General features: G+C 44.4%; 1 protein-coding gene across 1 annotated transcript; it reads right to left on the bottom strand.

Moving 5' to 3' along the window:
* Positions 1 to 6793: 6793 nt before the first annotated feature.
* Positions 6794 to 15061, bottom strand: LOC120038691 (ephrin-B2a-like). Its single transcript, XM_038984355.1, has 4 exons — positions 14931 to 15061; positions 14219 to 14508; positions 7094 to 7186; positions 6794 to 6837 (listed from the first exon to the last, which is right to left on the bottom strand). Exons 1-4 carry the CDS (start codon positions 15059 to 15061, stop codon positions 6794 to 6796), a joined length of 558 nt encoding a protein of 185 aa, XP_038840283.1.
* Between the last annotated feature and the right edge of the window lie 9384 nt (positions 15062 to 24445).

The raw sequence follows: 24445 nt of genomic DNA, 5'->3' as shown, positions 1-24445 counted from the left end.
TCCTATTAAACAGATACACATTAAGACCCCTCAGTATGTCCCCCCTCCACAGTCCTATTAAACAGATACACAGTAATACCCCTCAGTATGTCCCCCCTCCACAGTCCTATTAAACAGATACACATTAATACCCCTCAGTATGTCCCCCCTCCACAGTCCTATTAAACAGATACACATTAAGACCCCTCAGTATGTCCCCCTCCACAGTCCTATTAAATAACACTTCCTGTTAAACAGATACATACCAACGTTATTCGTCACATCATTGTCCTTAACGGGAGGCTCCTTGTCTGGGGCCTCGGGGTGCTGAGGGGGGAACCTGGTGTCTTCTGGGAGAGGAAGGGGTTTGGAGGAACCTGGAATAGATCAAACACACGTCATTATCCTTAACGGGAGGCTCCTTGTCTGGGGCCTCGGGGTGCTGAGGGGGGAACCTGGTGTCTTCTGGGAGAGGAAGGGGTTTGGAGGAACCTGGAATAGATCAAACACACGTCATTATACTACAATACAGTATTCACACCAACAGCCACGTCATTATACTACAATACAGTATTCACACCAACAGCCACGTCATTATACTACAATACAGTATTCACACCAACAGCCAAGTCATTATACTACAATACAGTAGTCACACCAACAGCCACGTCATTATACTACAATACAGTATTCACACCAACAGCCACGTCATTATACTACAATACAGTATTCACACCAACAGCCACGTCATTATACTAGAATACGGTATTCACACCAACAGCCACGTCATTATACTACAATACAGTACTCACACACACAGCCACGTAATTATACTACAATACAGTATTCACACCAACAGCCACGTCATTATACTACAATACAGTACTCACACCAACAGCCACGTCATTATACTACAATACAGTAGTCACACCAACAGCCACGTCATTATACTACAATACAGTAGTCACACCAACAGCCAAGTCATTATACTACAATACAGTATTCACACCAACAGCCACGTCATTATACTACAATACAGTATTCACACCAACAGCCACGTCATTATACTACAATACAGTATTCACACCAACAGCCACGTCATTATACTACAATACAGTATTCACACCAACAGCCACGTCATTATACTACAATACAGTATTCACACCAACAGCCACGTCATTATACTACAATACAGTATTCACACCAACAGCCACGTCATTATACTACAATACAGTATTCACACCAACAGCCACGTCATTATACTACAATACAGTATTCACACCAACAGCCACGTCATTATACTACAATACAGTATTCACACCAACAGCCACGTCATTATACTACAATACAGTATTCACACCAACAGCCACGTCATTATACTACAATACAGTATTCACACCAACAGCCACGTCATTATACTACAATACAGTACTCACACCAACAGCCACGTCATTATACTACAATACAGTATTCACACCAACAGCCAGGTCATTATACTACAATACAGTATTCACACCAACAGTCACTTCATTATACTACAATACAGTATTCACACCAACAGCCAGGTCATTAGACTACAATACAGTATTCACACCAACAGCCACGTCATTATACTACAATACAGTATTCACACCAACAGCCAGGTCATTATATTACAATACAGTATTCACACCAACAGCCACGTCATTATACTACAATACAGTATTCACACCAACAGCCAGGTCATTATACTACAATACAGTATTCACACCAACAGCCAGGTCATTATACTACAATACAGTATTCACACCAACAGCCAGGTCATTATATTACAATACAGTATTCACACCAACAGCCACGTCATTATACTACAATACAGTATTCACACCAACAGCTAAGTCATTATACTACAATACAGTATTCACACCAACAGCCACGTCATTATACAACAATACAGTATTCACACCAACAGCCAGGTCATTATACTACAATACAGTATTCACACCAACAGCCAGGTCATTATATTACAATACAGTATTCACACCAACAGCCACGTCATTATACTACAATACAGTATTCACACCAACAGCTAAGTCATTATACTACAATACAGTATTCACACCAACAGCCACGTCATTATACAACAATACAGTATTCACACCAACAGCCAGGTCATTATACTACAATACAGTATTCACACCAACAGCCAGGTCATTATACTACAATACAGTATTCACACCAACAGCCAGGTCATTATACTACAATACAGTATTCACACCAACAGCCAGGTCATTATACTACAATACAGTATTCACACCAACAGCCAGGTCATTATACTACAATACAGTATTCACACCAACAGCCAAGTCATTATACTACAATACAGTATTCACACCAACAGCCACGTCATTATACTACAATTACAGTATTCACACCAACAGCCAGGTCATTATACTACAATACAGTAGTCACACCAACAGCCAGGTCATTATACTACAATACAGTAGTCACACCAACAGCCACGTCATTATACTACAATACAGTATTCACACCAACAGCCACGTCATTATACTACAATACAGTATTCACACCAACAGCCACGTCATTATACTACAATACAGTATTCACACCAACAGCCAGGTCATAATACTACAATACAGTATTCACACCAACAGCCAGGTCATTATACTACAATACAGTATTCACACCAACAGCCACGTCATTATACTACAATACAGTATTCACACCAACAGCCACGTCATTATACTACAATACAGTATTCACACCAACAGCCAGGTCATTATACTACAATACAGTATTCACACCAACAGCCAAGTCATTATACTACAATACAGTATTCACACCAACAGCCACGTCATTATACTACAATACAGTAGTCACACCAACAGCCAGGTCATTATACTACAATACAGTAGTCACACCAACAGCCAAGTCATTATACTACAATACAGTATTCACACCAACAGCCAGGTCATTATACTACAATACAGTATTCACACCAACAGCCAGGTCATTATACTACAATACAGTATTCACACCAACAGCCAGGTCATTATACTACAATACAGTATTCACACCAACAGCCAAGTCATTATACTATAATACAGTATTCACACCAACAGCCACGTCATTATACTACAATACAGTAGTCACACCAACAGCCAGATCATTATACTACAATACAGTATTCACACCAACAGCCAGGTCATTATACTACAATACAGTATTCACACCAACAGCCAGGTCATTATACTACAATACAGTAGTCACACCAACAGCCACGTCATTATACTACAATACAGTAGTCACACCAACAGCCACGTCATTATACTACAATACAGTAGTCACACCAACAGCCAAGTCATTATACTACAATACAGTATTCACACCAACAGCCAGGTCATTATACTACAATACAGTATTCACACCAACAGCCAGGTCATTATACTACAATACAGTATTCACACCAACAGCCACGTCATTATACTACAATACAGAAACAGGCAAGGGTCAAAACCAGATCAGAGTCCAGGAGGTACAGAGTGGCAGACAGGCTCGTGGTCAAGGCAGGCAGAATGGTCAGGCAGGCGGGTACAGAGTCCAGGAGGTACAGAGTGGCAGACAGGCTCATGGACAAGGCAGGCAGAATGGTCAGGCAGACGGGTACAGAGTCCAGGAGGTACAGAGTGGCAGACAGGCTCGTGGTCAAGGCAGGCAGAATGGTCAGGCAGGCGGGTACAGAGTGGCAGACAGGCTCGTGGTCAAGGCAGGCAGAATGGTCAGGCAGGCGGGTACAGAGTGGCAGACAGACTCGTGGTCAAGGCAGGCAGAATGGTCAGGCAGGCGGGTACAGAGTGGCAGACAGGCTCGTGGTCAAGGCAGGCAGAATGGTCAGGCAGGCGGGTACAGAGTGGCAGACAGGCTCATGGTCAAGGCAGGCAGAATGGTCAGGCAGGCGGGTACAGAGTGGCAGACAGGCTCGTGGTCAAGGCAGGCAGAATGGTCAGGCAGGCGGGTACAGAGTGGCAGACAGGCTCGTGGTCAAGGCAGGCAGAATGGTCAGGCAGGCGGGTACAGAGTCCAGAAACAGCCAAGGGTCAAAACCCGGGGTGAAAAAGGAGAACATCGCAGGTAGTCTCCATTCTAGCTAATTACCACAGGCCTCATAAAATATCCACACGAGCTAACTAACTAGCAGATTTACATTCATCATCAACGATCAGCCGATCAGACACTTCTCCTGATGTCAATCATGTGTTTCAGAGGCACTGCAACCTAGCTCGTTTACAGTCTGTGATGATGAGTGAGTGTTGATGCAGAAATAAATAGGCCTTATGTTAAAAATATGTATTTTGGTGTGTTATGAATTATGTAAACAGGGGGGTTGGTGCCCTTTTTTTTCTCATTTTGAACACTTGCCCCCTGAAAGGTCTGTGTACGGCCCTGCCCCAGTACGTCTCTGTACGGCCCTGCCCCAGTATGTCTGTGATACGGCCCTGCCCCAGTACGTCTCTGTACGGCCCTGCCCCAGTATGTCTGTGATACGGCCCTGCCCCAGTATATCTGTGTACGGCCCTGCCCCAGTACGTCTCTGTACGGCCCTGCCCCAGTATGTCTGTGATACGGCCCTGCCCCAGTATATCTGTGTACGGCCCTGCCCCAGTATGTCTGTGTACGGCCCTGCCCCAGTATGTCTGTGATACGGCCCTGCCCCAGTATGTCTGTGTACGGCCCTGTCCCAGTATGTCTGTGATACGGCCCTGCCCCAGTAGGTCTGTGATACGGCCCTGCTCCAGTATATCTGTGTACGGCCCTGCCCCAGTATGTCTGTGATACGGCCCTGCCCCAGTATGTCTGTGTACGGCCCTGCTCCAGTATGTCTGTGTATGGCCCTGCCCCAGTATGTCTGTGTACGGCCCTGCCCCAGTATGTCTGTGTACGGCCCTGCTCCAGTACGTCTGTGATACGGCCCTGCCCCAGTACGTCTCTGTACGGCCCTGCTCCAGTATGTCTGTGTACGGCCCTGCCCCAGTATGTCTGTGTACGGCCCTGCTCCAGTATGTCTGTACGGCCCTGCCCCAGTATGTCTGTGATACGGCCCTGCCCCAGTATGTCTGTGTACGGCCCTGCCCCAGTATGTCTGTGTACGGCCCTGCTCCAGTATGTCTGTGTACGGCCCTGCTCCAGTATGTCTGTGTACGGCCCTGCCCCAGTATGTCTGTGTACGGCCCTGCCCCAGTATGTCTGTGTACGGCCCTGCCCCAGTATGTCTGTGTATGGCCCTGCTCCAGTATGTCTGTGTACGGCCCTGCCCCAGTATGTCTGTGATACGGCCCTGCCCCAGTATGTCTGTGTACGGCCCTGCCCCAGTATGTCTGTGTACGGCCCTGCCCCAGTATGTCTGTGTACGGCCCTGCCCCAGTATGTCTGTGTACGGCCCTGCTCCAGTATGTCTGTGATACGGCCCTGCCCCAGTATGTCTGTGATACGGCCCTGCCCCAGTATGTCTGTGATACGGCCCTGCCCCAGTATGTCTGTGTACGGCCCTGCCCCAGTATGTCTGTGATACGGCCCTGCTCCAGTATGTCTGTACGGCCCTGCCCCAGTATGTCTGTGATACGGCCCTGCCCCAGTATGTCTGTGTACGGCCCTGCCCCAGTATGTCTGTGTACGGCCCTGCCCCAGTATGTCTGTGTACGGCCCTGCTCCAGTATGTCTGTGTAAGGCCCTGCCCCAGTATGTCTGTGTACGGCCCTGCCCCAGTATGTCTGTGTACGGCCCTGCCCCAGTATGTCTGTGTACTGCCCCAGTATGTCTGTGTACGGCCCTGCCCCAGTATGTCTGTGTACGGCCCTGCCCCAGTATGTCTGTGTACGGCCCTGCCCCAGTATGTCTGTGTACGGCCCTGCCCCAGTATATCTGTGTACGGCCCTGCCCCAGTATATCTGTGTACGGCCCTGCTCCAGTATATCTGTGTAAGGCCCTGCCCCAGTATGTCTGTGTACGGCCCTGCCCCAGTATGTCTGTGATACGGCCCTGCTCCAGTATGTCTGTGTACGGCCCTGCCCCAGTATGCCTGTGTACCGCCCTGCCCCAGTATGTCTGTGTAAGGCCCTGCCCCAGTATGTCTGTGTACGGCCCTGCCCCAGTATGTCTGTGATACGGCCCTGCCCCAGTATGTCTGTGTACGGCCCTGCCCCAGTATGTCTGTGTATGGCCCTGCCCCAGTATGTCTGTGTACGGCCCTGCCCCAGTATGTCTGTGTACGGCCCTGCCCCAGTATGTCTGTGTAAGGCCCTGCCCCAGTATGTCTGTGTACGGCCCTGCCCCAGTATGTCTGTGTACGGCCCTGCCCCAGTATGTCTGTGTACGGCCCTGCTCCAGTATGTCTGTGATACGGCCCTGTCCCAGTATGTCTGTGTACGGCCCTGCCCCAGTATGTCTGTGTACGGCCCTGCCCCAGTATGTCTGTGATACGGCCCTGCCCCAGTATGTCTGTGTACGGCCCTGCCCCAGTATGTCTGTGATACGGCCCTGCCCCAGTATGTCTGTGTAAGGCCCTGCCCCAGTATGTCTCTGTACGGCCCTGCCCCAGTATGTCTGTGATACGGCCCTGCCCCAGTATGTCTGTGTAAGGCCCTGCCCCAGTATGTCTCTGTACGGCCCTGCCCCAGTATGTCTGTGTACGTCCCTGCCCCAGTATGTCTGTGTACGGCCCTGCCCCAGTATGTCTCTGTACGGCCCTGCTCCAGTATGTCTGTGTACGTCCCTGCCCCAGTATGTCTGTCATTCTCTCTACCAGTATCATTATGCATCATACACAGGTGATAAACAGTTTGGCAGAAACTCTCATTCTCTCTACCAGTATCATTATGCATCATACACAGGTGATAAACAGCAAACCATCCACCACTCTCATTCTCTCAATGTCCTTCTTCCCTACACACACACACACACACACACACACACACACACACACACACACACACACACACACACACACACACACACACACACACACACACACACACACACACACACACACACACACACACACACACACACAGACACAAAGACACACACACAGACAACACAATACACACACATAACTTACTCTGTCCTACTCTCAGTACCAGCTTCATGGATGTGGCTCTACACACTCCTCCATCAGTGTTGTCCAGGCCCTGTAGAGAGCTGGTGGAGGTCGCTGAGAGAGGGAGAGAGGGAGAGAGGGAGGGAGGGAGAGAGGGAGAGAAGGAGAGAGGGAGAGAGGGAGGGAGGGAGGGAGGGAGGGGGAGAGAGAGAGGGAGAGAGAGGGAGAGAGAGAGAAGGAAGGAAAGAAGGAGTGTGAGGGAGAGAGAGGGAAGGAGGGAGAGAGGGAGGGAGGGTGAGAGAAAGAGAGGGGGAGAGAGAGAGGGAGAGAGAGGGAGAAAGAGGGAAGGAAGGAAGGAGTGTGAGAGGGAGAGAGGGAGAGACAACATTGAATAGATAAATAGTAGACATTATGCATATCCCAACTTATGAATTTATGACATTCCTACACATGCCTTTCCTAAGCACTTCTCAGTATTTGCTATTCAGACTTGCCTTATTAACACCTCGATCACACCAACAGTGTTTTTGCGTTTTGGTACACCAGAAGTACATTCATTTCCAATGGAACGCTGCGTTTGCCTTGCAGCATTGCGTTGCAGAGCCAGTTGCAGCGCGTTCTGTGTGGTGCATAAATTAGATTTATCGAACGTATGCATCAAATTGTATGCCGTGATGGCTTGACAGAAATGGTAGCAGAAGGTGAATGTTGAACTTTGCCCGCATACCATTTTGCGCGAAACATACTGACGGTGTGATCAAGGCATTATTCCGTTGTGTTAATGCGCTCTGCGGGTGTGGCTACCGTGCGCACTCGGGAATACATTTAATTCAACCGCTGAAAACCTTCCCACTAGCTGGCCAACACTTTTTTCTCTTGGGAGTTTTTCAATCAATGGGGGTTTCAGTACGTTAATCTTAAGCCATCCCTTTAAATAGGGTATACCTTTAATTTGAATTTTGTCGACAGACTCAATAGGGGCGGCCTAGTTAAAATAACGGTTTAATACAAATAGAACGGGTTCAGAATATAGGTATCAATGAAACAAAGCCATCTAAATATATGCATATTTGTGTGTTTAGTGAGTCCTCCAGATCACAGTAGGGATGACCAGAGATGTTCTCTTGACAAGTGTGTGAATTGGACCATTTTCCTGTCCTGCTAAACATTCAAAATGTAACGAGTACTTTTGGCTGTCAGGGAAAATGTACGGAGTAAAAAGTAAAAGTTGTCAAAAATATAAATATTAAAGTAAAGTACAGATATCCAGAAAAACTACTTAAGTAGTACTTTAAAGTATTTGTTTTACCTAATTACTTTACACCACTGACTTTTAGGGTTAGGAAAGTATGTATGAATCATTAAAAACACGGGTTCGAGAGCCTTTACGCGCTAAATATATTGATGAATAAAAAATACAATGAGTTGATTCATCCTGAAAGTTGCCCTGTCCACGTTCAATCCATGACATATTGGAAGGTGGAAACATTGATAGAATAGGGGGTTGATCAATAATCCTATAGATCTCCCCGAATTATCACTAATCATGGAACCGTATACCGTCTCTCTCTCTCACACTCCCTCCTTACCATGGAACCGTATAACAACGGTCCAGTCGTCGTGAACCGAGCACCAGGCTCCAGGTTTAACCTGCTAAGTGAAGTCTGAGTTTCCTCATGATTAAAATAGGCTACATGCCTGTACATTATTTGCACAACGTTAGCCTGATACGATCCCACTAATGCCAGCGACCCTCGGGAACAACTACACAGACGTGACAGATGAAAGAACGGTAAACGGGAAAGGAATGAAGCCAACAATTAAATGTATGTGGGTTTTTACTGACGGTGGCTCCCGATAGTAGATCATATTTAACACGATACAAATGGTAAAATAAAACGGAGAAAAAGCCCGGGAACATAATTAAAACGTACCAAAGCGCATTCATCAACTCGGCAGGTTCAACCCTACAGAAGCCTAAAGTTTGAGTGATCAAATGTCATCCACGTAAATGATGAGGGCATAAAAATGAAAATTCTGTGGAAAAAACCCCGTTCACAGCTATTTTATAGCCTATTTTTACTGTGGAAAAGGGGTCGCCATACATGTCATGTTGATATGATTTTCAGTTTGCTTCCATATGACTGGTTTCACATTCGGCTCCAAGGAATATAAAGAAAGACCATCTAAAACAATTGAGCTGTGTATTTACAAATATTTACAATTATCAATAGATCTTATCAGTAGTAAATTACAGTACATGGTGAATCTTGTTATTTCTATCAGGAAAAATAAAGTACACGCTTTTCAAACTTGGAACCGGTAGGTTCACGATACGTTACTCACGCACATTCTTGCTCTCTCTCTCACACACACACACACACACACACACACACACACACACACACACACACACACACACACACACACACACACACACACACACACACACACACACACACACACACACACACACACACACACACACACACACACACACACACACACACACCCCCCCCTTTAGGACCATTTAGTTCAGATGACAGCTTCTCATGCTTCTAGCTAGGTTGCCATGAGAGCTCACGTCATATCTGTCTCATGCTGTTAAAAGCATTGTGTGATTTGGGGCATGTAAGCTCTTAGAATCACAGTGTCTGGCTTCCATGGAGGAGTAGCACTGTCAGAGAGCCTCAGAGTCCTAGGAGGTAGGGGAGGAGGAGGAGGAGGAGGAGGAGACGAGGGGTAAAGCTACAGTACATGGTGAGACTGGCTCTCTGGATGCCATGGAGGAGGTGCACTGTCAGAGCCTCAGAGTTCTGGGAGGTAGAGGAGGAGGAGGAGGAGGAGGTCGAGGAGACGAGGGGTAAAGTTACAGTACATGGTGAGACTGGCTCTCTGGATACCATGGAGGAGTAGCACTGTCAGAGAGCCTCAGAGTCCTGGGAGGTAGGGGAGGAGACAAGGGGAGAAGAGGAGGAGGAGGAGGAGGAGACGACGAGGGAAGACGCTGCCTGGTTGACCAACACGTCCCTGATAACACTGCTGAACTAGATGAAATATGACAGGAGACGACCAGGGAAGATGGCAGTCTCCTCTGAACAAACATGAATACTTGTCTGTACAGTCTATACTATATACAGTGGCTTGCGAAAGTATTCACCCCCCTTGGCATTTTCTCCTATTTTGTTGCCTTACAACCTGGAAATAAAATAGATTTTTGGGGGGTTTGTATCATTTGATTTACACAACATGCCTGCCACTTGAAAATGCAAAATATTTTTTTATTGTGAAACAAACAAGAAATAAGACAATAAAACAGAAAACTTGAGCGTGCATAACTATTCACCCCCCACAAAGTCAATACTTTGTAGAGCCACCTTTGGCAGCAATTACAGCTGCAAGTCTCTTGGGGGTATTTCTCTATAAGCTTGGCACATCTAGCCACTTGGATTTTTGCCCATTCTTCAAGGCAAAACTGCTCCAGCTCCTTCATGTTGGATGGGTTCTGCTGGTGTATAGCAATCTTTAAGTCATACCACAGATTCTCAATTGGATTGAGGTCTGGGCTTTGACTAGGCCATTCCAATACATTTAAAAGTTTCCTCTTAAACAACTCGAGTGTAGCTTCAGCAGTATGCGTATGGTCATTGTCCTGCTGGAAGGTGAACCTCCGTCCCAGTCTCAAATCTCTAGAAGACTGAACAGGTTTCCCTCAAGAATTTCCCTGTATTTAGCGCCATCCATCACTGCTTCAATTCTGACCAGTTCCCCAGTCCCTGCCGATGGAAAACATCCCCACAGCATGATGCTGCCACCACCATGCTTCACTGTGGGGATGGTGTTCTCGGGGTGATGAGAGGTGTTGGGTTTGCGCCAGACATAGCGTTTTCCTTGATGGCCAAAAAGCTACATTTTAGTCTCATCTGACCAGAGTACCTTCTTCCATATGTTTGGGGAGTCTCCCACAGGCCTTTTGGCGAACACCAAACGTGTTTACTTATTTTTTTCTTTAAGCAATGGCTTTTTTCTGGCCACTCTTCTGTAAAGCCCAGCTCTGTGGAGTGTACGGCTTAAAGTGGTCCTATGGACAGATACTCCAATCTCCGCTGTGGAGCTTTGCAGCTCCTTCAGGGTTATCTTTGGTCTCTTTGTTGCCTCTCTGATTAATGCCCTCCTTGCCTTGTCTGTGAGTTTAGGTGGGCGGCCCTCTCTTGGCAGGTTTGTTGTGGTGCCATATTCTTTCCATTTTATAATAATGATTTAATGGTGCTCCGTGGGATGTTCAAAGTTTCAAATATTTTTTTATAACCCAAACCTGACCTGTACTTCTCCACAAATGTGTCCCTGACCTGTTTGCAGAGCTCCTTGGTCTTCATAGTGCCCGCTTGCTTAGTGGTGTTGCAGACTCTGGGGCCTTTCAGAACAGGTGTGTATGTACTGACATCATGTGACACTTAGACTGCACACAGGTGGACTTTATTTAACTAATTATGTGACTTCGGAAGGTAGTTGGTTGCACCAGATCTTATTTAGGGGCTTCATAGCAAAAGGGGTGAATACATATGCACCCACCACTTTTCCGTTTTTAAATTAATTTTATTTTTTTGAAACAGGTCATTTTTAAAATTTCACTTCACCAATTTGGACTATTTTGTGTCTGGCCATTACATGAAATCCAAATAAAAATGCATTTAAATTACAGGTTGTAATGCAACAAAATAGGAAAAACGCCAAGGGGGATGAATACTTTTGCAAGGCACTGTACCCTACCTAGTGTGAGGAAAGCCCTCCAGACAGATTGGATACTTGTCTATACAGTCTATACTATATACCCTACCTGTGTGAGGAAAGCCCTCCAGACAGATTGGATACTTGTCTATACAGTCCATACTATATACCCTACCTGTGTGAGGAAAGCCCTCCAGACAGATTGGATACTTGTCTATGCAGTCTATACTATATACCTTACCTGTGTGAGGAAAGCCCTCCAGACAGATTGGATACTTGTCTATACAGTCTATACTATATACCCTACCTGTGTGAGGAAAGCCCTCCAGACAGATTGGATACTTGTCTATACAGTCTATACTATATACCTACCTGTGTGAGGAAAGCCCTCCAGACAGATTGGATACTTGTCTATACAGTCTATACTATATACCTTACCTGTGTGAGGAAAGCCCTCCAGACAGATTGGATACTTGTCTATACAGTCTATACTATATACCTTACCTGTGTGAGGAAAGCCCTCCAGACAGATTGAATACTTGTCTATACTATATACCTTACCTGTGTGAGGAAAGCCCTCCAGACAGATTGGATACTTGTCTATACAGTCTATACTATATACCTACCTGTGTGAGGAAAGCCCTCCAGACAGATTGGATACTTGTCTATACAGTCTATACTATATACCCTACCTGTGTGAGGAAAGCCCTCCAGACAGATTGGATACTTGTCTATACAGTCTATACTATATACCCTACCTGTGTGAGGAAAGCCCTCCAGACAGATTGGATACTTGTCTATACAGTCCATACTATATACCCTACCTGTGTGAGGAAAGCCCTCCAGACAGATTGAATACTTGTCTATACAGTCTATACTATATACCTTACCTGTGTGAGGAAAGCCCTCCAGACAGATTGGATACTTGTCTATACAGTCTATACTATATACCTTACCTGTGTGAGAAAGCCCTCCAGACAGATTGGATACTTGTCTATACAGTCTATACTATATACCCTACCTGTGTGAGGAAAGCCCTCCAGACAGATTGAATACTTGTCTATACAGTCTATACTATATACCCTACCTGTGTGAGGAAAGCCCTCCAGACAGATTGAATACTTGTCTATACAGTCCATACTATATACCTACCTGTGTGAGGAAAGCCCTCCAGACAGATTGAATACTTGTCTATACAGTCTATACTATATACCCTACCTGTGTGAGGAAAGCCCTCCAGACAGATTGGATACTTGTCTATACTATATACCCTACCTGTGTGAGGAAAGCCCTCCAGACAGATTGGATACTTGTCTATACTATATACCCTACCTGTGTGAGGAAAGCCCTCCAGACAGATTGAATACTTGTCTATACAGTCTATACTATATACCCTACCTAGTGTGAGGAAAGCCCTCCAGATACCAAGAGATTGAATATCTTTGAAAGGTCACTCCTCTCACTCCGTTTGACCTAAAGTCACAAAATTCTGTACATAGGTCCCTCTCCTCACAAGGAATACATTTGCCCGAGGACCCATAACGTCCGCTATGATGGATCTGAATGATGGCCATTTTGAATTTTGTGAAAAATTCGTTAAAACGCGACCTTTCTGGCACCAAATGACCGATCTGCGTGAAACTTAATATGTGGCATCTATGGACAACGGTCTCTCAACGCAACCCTTTACAGACAACTATTGACCAATAACTATTTGACTCAAGAGGGATGAAATTTGGCACACATACTCAGGGATATGTCTAGATAACCCACACAATATTTCAGACTCCACTGGCCCCAAATTTTGATGAAACTTGATGCAAGTCTTGCCATTGCCATTGCAAGTCTTGCCAAGTCTTGCCACCCCATTATTTATATTTCTACTTTTCACATTCTTCCACTGCAAATCTACCATTCCAGTGTTTTATTTGCTATATTGTATTTACTTCGCCACCATGGCCTTTTTTTTTGCCTTTACCTCCCTTATCTCACCTCACTTGCTCACATTGTATATAGACTTATTTTTCTACTGTATTATTGACTGTATGTTTGTTTTACTCCATGTGTAACTCTGTGTTGTTGTATGTGTCGAACTGCTTTGCTTTATCTTGGCCAGGTCGCAGTTGTAAATGAGAACTTGTTCTCAACTAGCCTACCTGGTTAAATAAAGGTGAAATATATATATATTTTTTTTCTTTGAGATACATCATTTAGAAAATGATTAGCCCAAAAGGGGGAGCGCTGCATCCTTCGTAGGGGACGGCATGTTTTACTGTCACTGTGTTTTAACTTAATTCAATGGGCATTGATTTCAAAGATTGCCTTGAGTTTACAACAGTTCTACCTTTGCAGAGGTATGTGGTATAAACCCCTTTAGGGCTGCAGCATCGGAGTGGTCAACCCGCTAAGTCTACTCACAGGTAATATAATATTCCCTTCCCTTGAGGAACTCCAGGCCCCAGAGATTAGGGCTGAACTCCTGGAACTTGAAGGTGAACTTCACGTCTCTGTCTGGCTTGTCACAGTTGAGTAACGGGGTGTCTGATTGGCCGATGCTACAGCTGTGGAGTTGTTCCCGGGTCACCAGGTACACACGGTAGTACTCCGGGTCCTTGTTCTCCACCACCCCTGGCCTCACCCGGGGACACACGATGTCCATTTTATCCCCTATCTGAGGGAACAGGACCAGCCCCTGTCCAGGAGAGAACCTGTTGAAAAGGAGAGAGATGAGAGATGAGAGTTTTACAACCAGAATGTCTGGGATGTTGTATTTACTGTGTCGTAGTAACACTAGTAATTGCTTTGTTATTTGCATATCAGCCTAATATGCATGACATTCATATTTATTTACTAATTAATAATCATAAATTAATAAACACGGCAATGAATTTACTATTAAAAAAAAAAAATCAGAGACCACAGAAACACTACTCAAAAAATAATTTACGGATTTACATTTTACAGTAGGACAACATTTCTGCAATCCCTTCACCGTATTTAATCTTTGTAGATAATGTAAATGAAAACATTTTGACAATATAACAGGTATTTAATTCCAGTATATTTCCAAGGTGAATTTTTGCACAGCAATATTGAGTGGTTTTATTGCAGAAGAATTGACTGTACCGACTTGGGATTTGAAGAATTCCAATAGATGGACTCCAGGATGACGGCAGAGCAGCTCGGACTCAGGTTGACGACCAACGTTCCTAGACAGAACCACCAGACGTACCTCCCCATCACACGCTGCCGGGCAACCATCAATATCACACGACGAGGTGATCACAAAACTATTTGTTTTCCCATGTCAATAACACTGAAAAGAACACCGTCTCCTCGCATCTTTCTAATCCCGAACTTCCCAGTTCAGATCGAATGACAGGCTGAGAATAACTCCAGTCTGTTGTAATCTCCCAGATTGAATGACAGGTAGAGAATAACTCCAGTCTGTTGTAATTTCCCAGATTGAATGACAGGTTCAGAATAACTCCAGTCTGTTCTAATCTCCCAGATTGAATGACAGGTAGAGAATAACTCCAGTCTGTTGTAATTTCCCAGATCGAATGACAGGCTGAGAATAACTCCAGTCTGTTGTAATCTCCCAGATTGAATGACAGGTAGAGAATAACTCCAGTCTGTTGTAATTTCCCAGATTGAATGACAGGTTCAGAATAACTCCAGTCTGTTCTAATCTCCCAGATTGAATGACAGGTAGAGAATAACTCCAGTCTGTTCTAATTCCCCAGATTGAATGACAGGCTGAGAATAACTCCAGTCTGTTGTAATTTCCCAGATTGAATGACAGGTAGAGAATAACTCCAGTCTGTTCTAATCTCCCAGATTGAATGACAGGTAGAGAATAACTCCAGTCTGTTGTAATTTCCCAGATTGAATGACAGGTTCAGAATAACTCCAGTCTGTTCTAATCTCCCAGATTGAATGACAGGTAGAGAATAACTCCAGTCTGTTCTAATTCCCCAGATTGAATGACAGGCTGAGAATAACTCCAGTCTGTTGTAATTTCCCAGATTGAATGACAGGTAGAGAATAACTCCAGTCTGTTGTAATTTCCCAGATTGAATGACAGGCTGAGAATAACTCCAGTCTGTTGTAATTTCCCAGATTGAATGACAGGTAGAGAATAACTCCAGTCCGATCTAACAGAGTCCTAATGTATTTTCTATCCAATAATTAAATCCCACTGCCGGCATTATGATGCGTATAAGTGAAATATGACAGACATTGAAGAGAGAGAGAGAGAGAAGAGTGAGGGATGCATTTGCAGTTTATTGTGGAGTGGTTCAACTGAGTGGCAGACTGGATGGGTGGTTTAGGTCCGCCCATGTCGTCAGCTATTGGATGGCGACATTGCGACACAAGACACACATTAAATACCTATTATTATACTGTACAGGATAGAGCTCCTCAGTAGGAAATACACATTAAATACCTATCGTTATACTGTAGAGGACAGAGCTCCTCAGTAGGAAATACACATTAAATACCTATCGTTATACTGTAGAGGACAGAGCTCCTCAGTAGGAAATACACATTAAATACCTATCATTATACTGTAGAGGACAGAGCTCCTCAGTAGGAAATACACATTAAATACCTATCATTATACTGTAGAGGACAGAGCTCCTCAGTAGGAAATACACATTAAATACCTATCGTTATACTGTAGAGGACAGAGCTCCTCAGTAGGAAATACACATTAAATACCTATCGTTATACTGTAGAGGACAGAGCTCCTCAGTAGGAAATACACATTAAATACCTATCGTTATACTGTAGAGGATAGAGCTCCTCAGTAGGAAATACACATTAAATACCTATCGTTATACTGTAGAGGACAGAGCTCCTCAGTAGGAAATACACATTAAATACCTATCATTATACTGTAGAGGACAGAGCTCCTCAGTAGGAAATACACATTAAATACCTATCATTATACTGTAGAGGATAGAGCTCCTCAGTAGGAAATACACATTAAATACCTATCGTTATACTGTAGAGGACAGAGCTCCTCAGTAGGAAATACACATTAAATACCTATCATTATACTGTAGAGGATAGAGCTCCTCAGTAGGAAATACACATTAAATACCTATCATTATACTGTAGAGGACAGAGCTCCTCAGTAGGAAATACACATTAAATACCTATCGTTATACTGTAGAGGACAGAGCTCCTCAGTAGGAAATACACATTAAATACCTATCATTATACTGTAGAGGACAGAGCTCCTCAGTAGGAAATACACATTAAATACCTATCGTTATACTGTAGAGGACAGAGCTCCTCAGTAGGAAATACACATTAAATACCTATCATTATACTGTAGAGGACAGAGCTCCTCAGTAGGAAATACACATTAAATACCTATCATTATACTGTACAGGATAGAACTCAGTAGGAAATACACATTAAATACCTATCATTATACTGTAGAGGACAGAGCTCCTCAGTAGGAAATACATTAATTTGATTCGTTTGTTGAAATGTTTTACAGAATTAAGTTTTTTCCAAATCGTAAAATTCTTCAGATGTTCAGATAGTCAAGATGAAACATAAAAACCGATCAACACAATTATGTCGACAACAATGTGGACTATTTTTACAACGTAATTTATTGAAGTCTTCCAACTTATTTCACTTCACAGATTTTATTGAAATAAATCATATCATTTTGAGAAAAATATATATTACACTCCTATCCCACCATGTGAATATCATTTTTTTTAAATGGTTTGGTTTCTTCTGTTGAGGCTGTACAACCCTAGCCTGGTTACCAGTCGGTTTCTTCTGTTGAGGCTGTACAACCCTAGCCTGGTTACCAGTCGGTTTGTGCCATCATGCCAATTCCTGACACTCCTGTTTATGTTTGGCATTTGACACAGAGTACAAGGAGTGGAATATCAGCACAAACAGACTGGTACCCAGGCTAGTACAATCCTCTAGCAGAGACCTATCTACAACAGACTGGTACCCAGGCTAGTACAATCCTCTACCAGAGACCTATCTACAACAGACTGGTACCCAGGCTAGTACAATACTCTAGCAGAGACCTATCTACAACAGACTGGTACCCAGGCTAGTACAATCCTCTAGCAGAGACCTATCTACAACAGACTGGTACCCGGGCTAGTACAATACTCTACCAGAGACCTATCTACAACAGACTGGTACCCAGGCTAGTACAATACTCTAGCAGAGACCTATCTACAACAGACTGGTACCCAGGCTAGTACAATCCTCTACCAGAGACATATCTACAACAGACTGGTACCCAGTAAATCCTAGCGGAAAATAAGTTGTGTCCATCAGGGACAGGAGGAGGATGATGAGGAGGGTGGTTTAGGAGGAGGAAGAGGAGGGTGGTTTAGGAGGATGAAGAGGAGGAGGGTGGTTTAGGAGGAGGATGAAGAGGAGGGTGGTTTAGGAGGAGGATGAAGAGGAGGGTGGTTTAGGAGGAGGATGAAGAAGAGGAGGGTGGTTTAGGAGTATGAAGAGGAGGAGGGTGGTTTAGGAGGATGAAGAGGAGGAGGGTGGTTTAGGAGGAGGATGAAGAGGAGGAGGGTGGTTTAGGAGGAGGATGAAGAGGAGGGTGGTTTAGGAGGGTGATGAGGAGGGGGTGGTTTAGGAGGAGGAAGAGGAGGAGCGTGGTTTAGGAGGAGGAAGAAGAGGAGGAGGAGGAAGAGGAGGAGGGTGGTTTAGGAGGAGGGTGAAGAGGAGGAGGGTGGTTTAGGAGGATGAAGAGGAGGAGGGTGGTTTGGGAGGAGGATGAAGAGGAGGAGGGTGGTTTAGGAGGAGGATGAAGAGGAGGGTGGTTTAGGAGGGTGAAGAAGAGGAGAGTGGTTTAGGAAGAGGAGGGTGGTTTAGGAGGAGGATGAAGAGGAGGAGGGTGGTTTAGGAATGTGAAGAAGAGGAGGGTGGTTTAGGAGGAGGGTGAAGAGGAGGAGGGTGGTTTAGGAGGAGGATGAAGAGGAGGGTGGTTTAGGAGGATGAAGAAGAGGAGGGTGGTTTAGGAGGAGGATGAAGAAGAGGAGAGTGGTTTAGGAAGAGGAGGGTGGTTTAGGAGGAGGATGAAGAAGAGGAGGGTGGTTTAGGAGGAGGATGAAGAGGAGGAGGGTGGTTTAGGAGGAGGATAAAGACGAGGAGGGCGGTTTAGGAGGAGGAAGAGGAGGAGGGTGGTTTAGGAGGAGGAAGAAGAGGAGGGGGTGGTTTAGGAGGAGGATAAAGAGGAGGAGGGTGGTTTAGGAGGAGGAAGAAGAGGAGGAGGGTGGTTTAGGAGGAGGATGAAGAGGAGGAGGATGAAGAGGAGGGTAGTTTAGGAGGAGGAAGAGGAGGAGGGTGGTTTAGGAGGAGGATAAAGAGGAGGGCGGTTTAGGAGGAGGGTGGTTTAGGAAGAGGATGAGGAGGAGGAGGGTGGTTTAGGAGGAGGGTGAAGAGGAGGGTGGTTTTGGTATGAATGCTGTTACAATGTGGGTATCATCACTCCCACCACCCCAGTCATGGACAGCATGAACACCACTCAATGGGTGTCCCCCCATTGGCACCCTATTCCCTTTGTAGTGCACTCCTTTTGACCAGAGCCCTGGGGGCCGGGACCACAGTAGTGCACCACGTAAGGAATAGGGTTCCACATCAACACAAGACATGACGATACGAAGCATGATGTGTCCTTTAGCTGGGTCAAAACAGTCAGGCAGCCTTCAGGGCCTCTGTGTATTGCAGCAGCAGCAGTGTGGCCCCAGAGCAGGGATAATGCTGACATGCTAGGTGTCTTTTTATAAACAGAACCCCTATCACGATTAGCATTAACCTTGACCTGGGAAGCTGTTCAGACCTGGGAATCTCCAGTCCACTGTTGGGAAGCAGAGCGGCTGCAGTACTGAGAACGACCTGGAGGGGGAGACAAAGACACACCTGGCTGTTAGACCACTAGCAGGGTTTTACACCTACAGATGGAGAGACTAGAGAAATCACTGGTGTATTGGGTGAGTTATATTGAGTGAACCCCCCAAAAAAGACCTTTAGGATCTTATAAAATGTGAAATACAATACATTGTCCAGTCAAATTTTATTCTGTTCCAGTTTAGTCCATTTCACTTTTCGCTGTGCCTTTTTTTAACATGCCAGAATCTCCCTCTAGTTTAAAGTGATAGGGACACAGGGGGCCAAGAACAACAGTCCTGATTGGTTAGGACAAGAATGAAGGAACCAGAGCTCTCTCTGATAGCTCAAGGTCTAACTCCTCCTTCTGTGGACAGTAGTCGTCATGGATACAGGAACACATCCGTGATGTCAGAAATAAGTGTTCTAACTCCTCCTTCTGTGGACAGTAGTCGTCATGGATACAGGAACACATCCGTGATGTCAGAAATAAGTGTTCTAACTCCTCAGCTGAGTGTTATTTGGTCACAGAACGACACAGGGAGAGGCAAAGATGGAGACCGGCTCTCTCTGTAGAACACAAACCTAGCACCCATCGGATTAGGAAAAACACTCAATAGTCGTCCTTTAGGATCCTACGAAGCTCAACGCCCGGGCTTGACAGATTTAAAGATTTTATCTTGAGATTTAATCACGTCCACAGTGTTCCAGTAAGAGGCTGCAGACAGACAGAGGATGATCTTATTGACAAGATAAGCAGCAGATGGATTATAGCGTAGGCCTACAGATCCTGTGTATATCTTGTCTAGATGTCCTTCCTGTATACAGGTTTTACAGTAACAGGACGGTCTAGATGTCCTTCCTGTATACAGGTTTTACAGTAACAGGATGGTCTAGATATCCTGTATACAGGTATTACAGTAACAGGATGGTCTAGATATCCTGTATAAAGGTATTACAGTAACAGGATGATCTAGATATCCTGTATAAAGGTATTACAGTAACAGGACGGTCTAGATATCCTGTATAAAGGTATTACAGTAACAGGATGGTCTAGATATCCTGTATACAGGTATTACAGTAACAGGATGGTCTAGATGTCCTGTATAAAGGCATTACAGTAACAGGACGGTCTAGATATCCTGTATAAAGGTATTACAGTAACAGTTGTATATAATGTGTTATAGGACGTACTAAAACATTAGCTCATAGCCCAGAGATCATGATGTATCTATAATGTTACCTGCTGTTGACTTCCTTCCCCAAGACGAAGAACACACATCCTCTTGTCAACGTATTCCTTCATGAGCCTCTCTCTCTCGCTCTCGCTCTCTCTGTCTCTCTGTCAGTCTCTCACTCTCTCTCTCTCTGTCAGTCTCTCTCTGTCAGTCTCTCTCTGTCAGTCTCTCTCTCTGTCTATCTGTCTGTCTCTCTGTCTATGTGTCAGTCTCTCTGTCTCTCTGTCTATCTGTCTCTCTCTGTCAGTCTCTCTCTGTCAGTCTCTCTCTCTATCTATCTGTCTGTCTCTCTGTCTATCTGTCAGTCTCTCACTCTCTCTCTCTCTGTCAGTCTCTCTCTGTCAGTCTCTCTCTCTCTGTCTATCTGTCAGTCTCTCTCTCTCTGTCTCTCTCTCTCTCTCTCTCTCTCTCTGTCTCTCTGTCTCTCTGTCAGTCTCTCACTCTCTCTCTCTCTGTCAGTCTCTCTCTCTGTCTATCTGTCTGTCTCTCTCTCTCGGTCTATCTGTCTGTCTCTCTGTCTATCTGTCAGTCTCTTTGTCTCTCTGTCTATCTGTCTGTCTCTCTGTCTCTTTGTCTCTCTGTCTATCTGTCTGTCTCTCTGTCTGTCTGTCTCTCTGTCTGTCTCTCTGTCTCTCTGCCTATCTGTCAGTCTCTCTGTCTATCTGTCTGTCTCTCTGTCAGTCTCTCTGTCTCTCTGTCTATCTGTCAGTCTGTCTCTCTCTCTCTCTCGCTGTCTGTCTCTCTCTTTACTTGTCTCTTTCTGTCTGTCTGTCTGTCTGTCTGTCTGAGTAGTAACAGACCGAGGCATCAGGTTTTATACTTGGTGTCTCTCTTTGTGACTCATAACCCTCTGAATTTCCCTCCTATCTCTGCCAACTATCGGAAAGTCATTATGAAGGTGGCAGAGGGAACTGTCTCTACGAATGTCTGGATGAAGGTTATGAGAAATCACACATACTGTCAGCTAATCTATGTAAATACACATGAACTTGACAGGAAACTGTCCCAAATAGTTATTACCGTCATTAGGGTGTGAATGGCTGAAATACAACATGTGTATGTATGTGTATATATAAATATATATATTTACCCCCAAAAATATGAAGGTGGATTGGAAATTATGCAGACAATTACATTGATGGAAGCTACAATCTATCCTCAATATTAAAACTGACCCCCCCCCCAAAAAATATATATATATTAAAAAGAAAGAAAGAAAGATAAAAACTAAGTAAACAGAATGCACAGTATGTGTGGATGGTATGGTTTGTGTTTATTTTTTATTTTATTTGTTATGTTTGGAAAGTTGAGTGAGTGAGTAATGAAATGGTTGCATATCCCAGAGCCAATGTATTGCTGTGAGCCGGGTATGAGAGGGCTTTCAATGTTGTTAAGATGATGGATATACTTTTATAATGAATTATACGTCTTATTTATTTATTGTCCTATCATGGAGAACTACATTTTTTATTTATTTTTTTATAAATTATATCTAATTATTTATTATCCTATTTTAATGGTACGGTCCATGGCACTATACCCTAGACACCCACCTGAATGACCCAGATACTAAGGAGAAGTCCCTAACTGTTATATGTGCCCGCTGTAAGCGGTCTGTATGCAGCTAAAATGAGGTCAGAGACCAAGAGCAGCACTGCCCCCTCAAGATTCTGAGCCTGCTTGGCAGGGTTGGTCCTGCAAAGCCAAAGCCCCATAAAGGGAGAGCATAATATACAAGGAAATTCTCAAAGCTGCTAATGAGAACCATGACGACCTTGTACCTAGCCGGTGGGGATTCCGGTGGGGTGCCCCCACCCAGGCAGTGGCAGTGCTGGCAACACTAGCTGCAGTAACCCATGGGGAGGGGGTCACACTCGGACATTCAGAGAGGGGGTATATTATTGTGGCCCTGGCGGCACAAAATCAAAGTCGGACTGCATGGAGATGCGTGGGGACATGGTCATGACGGGTGGCCGTATTGTGGGTGTTTCAGGAATAAGGTGTACATTTGACCTCCATTATCTAGGATATGACAATGGTAAATAAATCTCTCAATTTTTGCTAATTTTTTGTGCGGTCTTGCAGGCCTTCTCATGCAGCTGCAACTGCAAGTGCATTTGTAAATCATGACCCATCTTGAGTTGGGCTCTGGGATGGTGCAATTGTTGAGAAAGTGAGCTTATGGTTGTGTGGGGGTAAGGGCTGAGTGTGTGTGGGTGTATGTGTGTATCCCACAACTGTTGCGAAGGAAGAAGTAAAAGATGTTAGGGACAATAGAGGATGATCCACAGATATATATAATACAAATCGAGGTGAGGGCAATGGAAATGCATATGGTAATTGATCTTCTTCAATTCGGTAAATGGCACTGTATGCTCTTTTCAAAGAATGGATCCCAGTCGGTTCAGGGCTATGGGATACAGGGGGTCGAGGGTGGTCTACCGGGCATTGGGATGACAAGCCATCTCGAGATGAGGCCTTTTAGCGGGTGGAATAGTAGGGACCAATTGGAGGTTTACTTAGTAGAAATGCAAATATCATGGTACAACTATATAGACACTCAATCATTATGTTACTTTTTAATAGTACGTTTACAAAAATATATTCTGATTAAAAGAATGAAAGGTGTGTCTCATTATGGTAAGTGGTGAAATAAGTATAGCCAGTTACAATTGTAATGGCTTAGCAGATAATAAGAAAAGACGATCAGTATTTACCTGGCTAAAAGAGAAGGATTATAATATCTATTGTTTACAGGAAACCCATTCAACAGTTTTAGATGAAGTTTTGTGGAAAAAGAACTGGGGGGGCAAAATATATTTCTCCCATGGGCAAAGAAATTCAAAAGGGGTGATGGTTTTAATTAACAATAATTTTGATCCAAATGTGCAAATTGTCCAAACAGATCCTCAAGGTAGATGGATTATTTTAAATATGTTATTGGACAATAAACAAATATGGCTTGTTAACCTATACGGTCCGAATAATGATGATCCAAGCTTCTTTGAAAATATATATAAGAATTTATCAACTCTACAAGCAACACTAGACTCTATTATTATAGTGGGAGATTTTAATACGGTCTTAAATACCTCTATAGACCGGAAAGGAAATCACACTACAAACTATCACCCTCAGGCACTTAAGGAAATCATGAATGTCATGGATATATTGGAATTAGTGGATATATGGAGACTTAAATACCCTGATTTAGTGAGATATACATGGCGGAGGCTGAATCAAGCTAGTCGTATTGACTACTTTCTTATACCATTCTCTCTGGCACCAAAAGTTAAAAAAGTGTTGATAGGGGACAGAATGCGGTCGGATCATCACATAATTGGCATATATATTTCTCTTACAGAATTTCCACGTGGGCGAGGATATTGGAAATTTAATCAAAGTCTACTAGATGATAAATTGTTTAGAACTAGGACAGAAGATTTTATAACTGACTTTTTCAGACATAACATAGGTATAGCAGATCCCCTTATTGTATGGGACACTT

Source organism: Salvelinus namaycush, unplaced genomic scaffold (genome assembly GCF_016432855.1).
Source record: "Salvelinus namaycush isolate Seneca unplaced genomic scaffold, SaNama_1.0 Scaffold233, whole genome shotgun sequence".
In the NCBI taxonomy this organism is placed as follows: Eukaryota; Metazoa; Chordata; class Actinopteri; order Salmoniformes; family Salmonidae; genus Salvelinus; species Salvelinus namaycush.
This window is presented reverse-complemented; position numbering and strand designations above follow the sequence as displayed.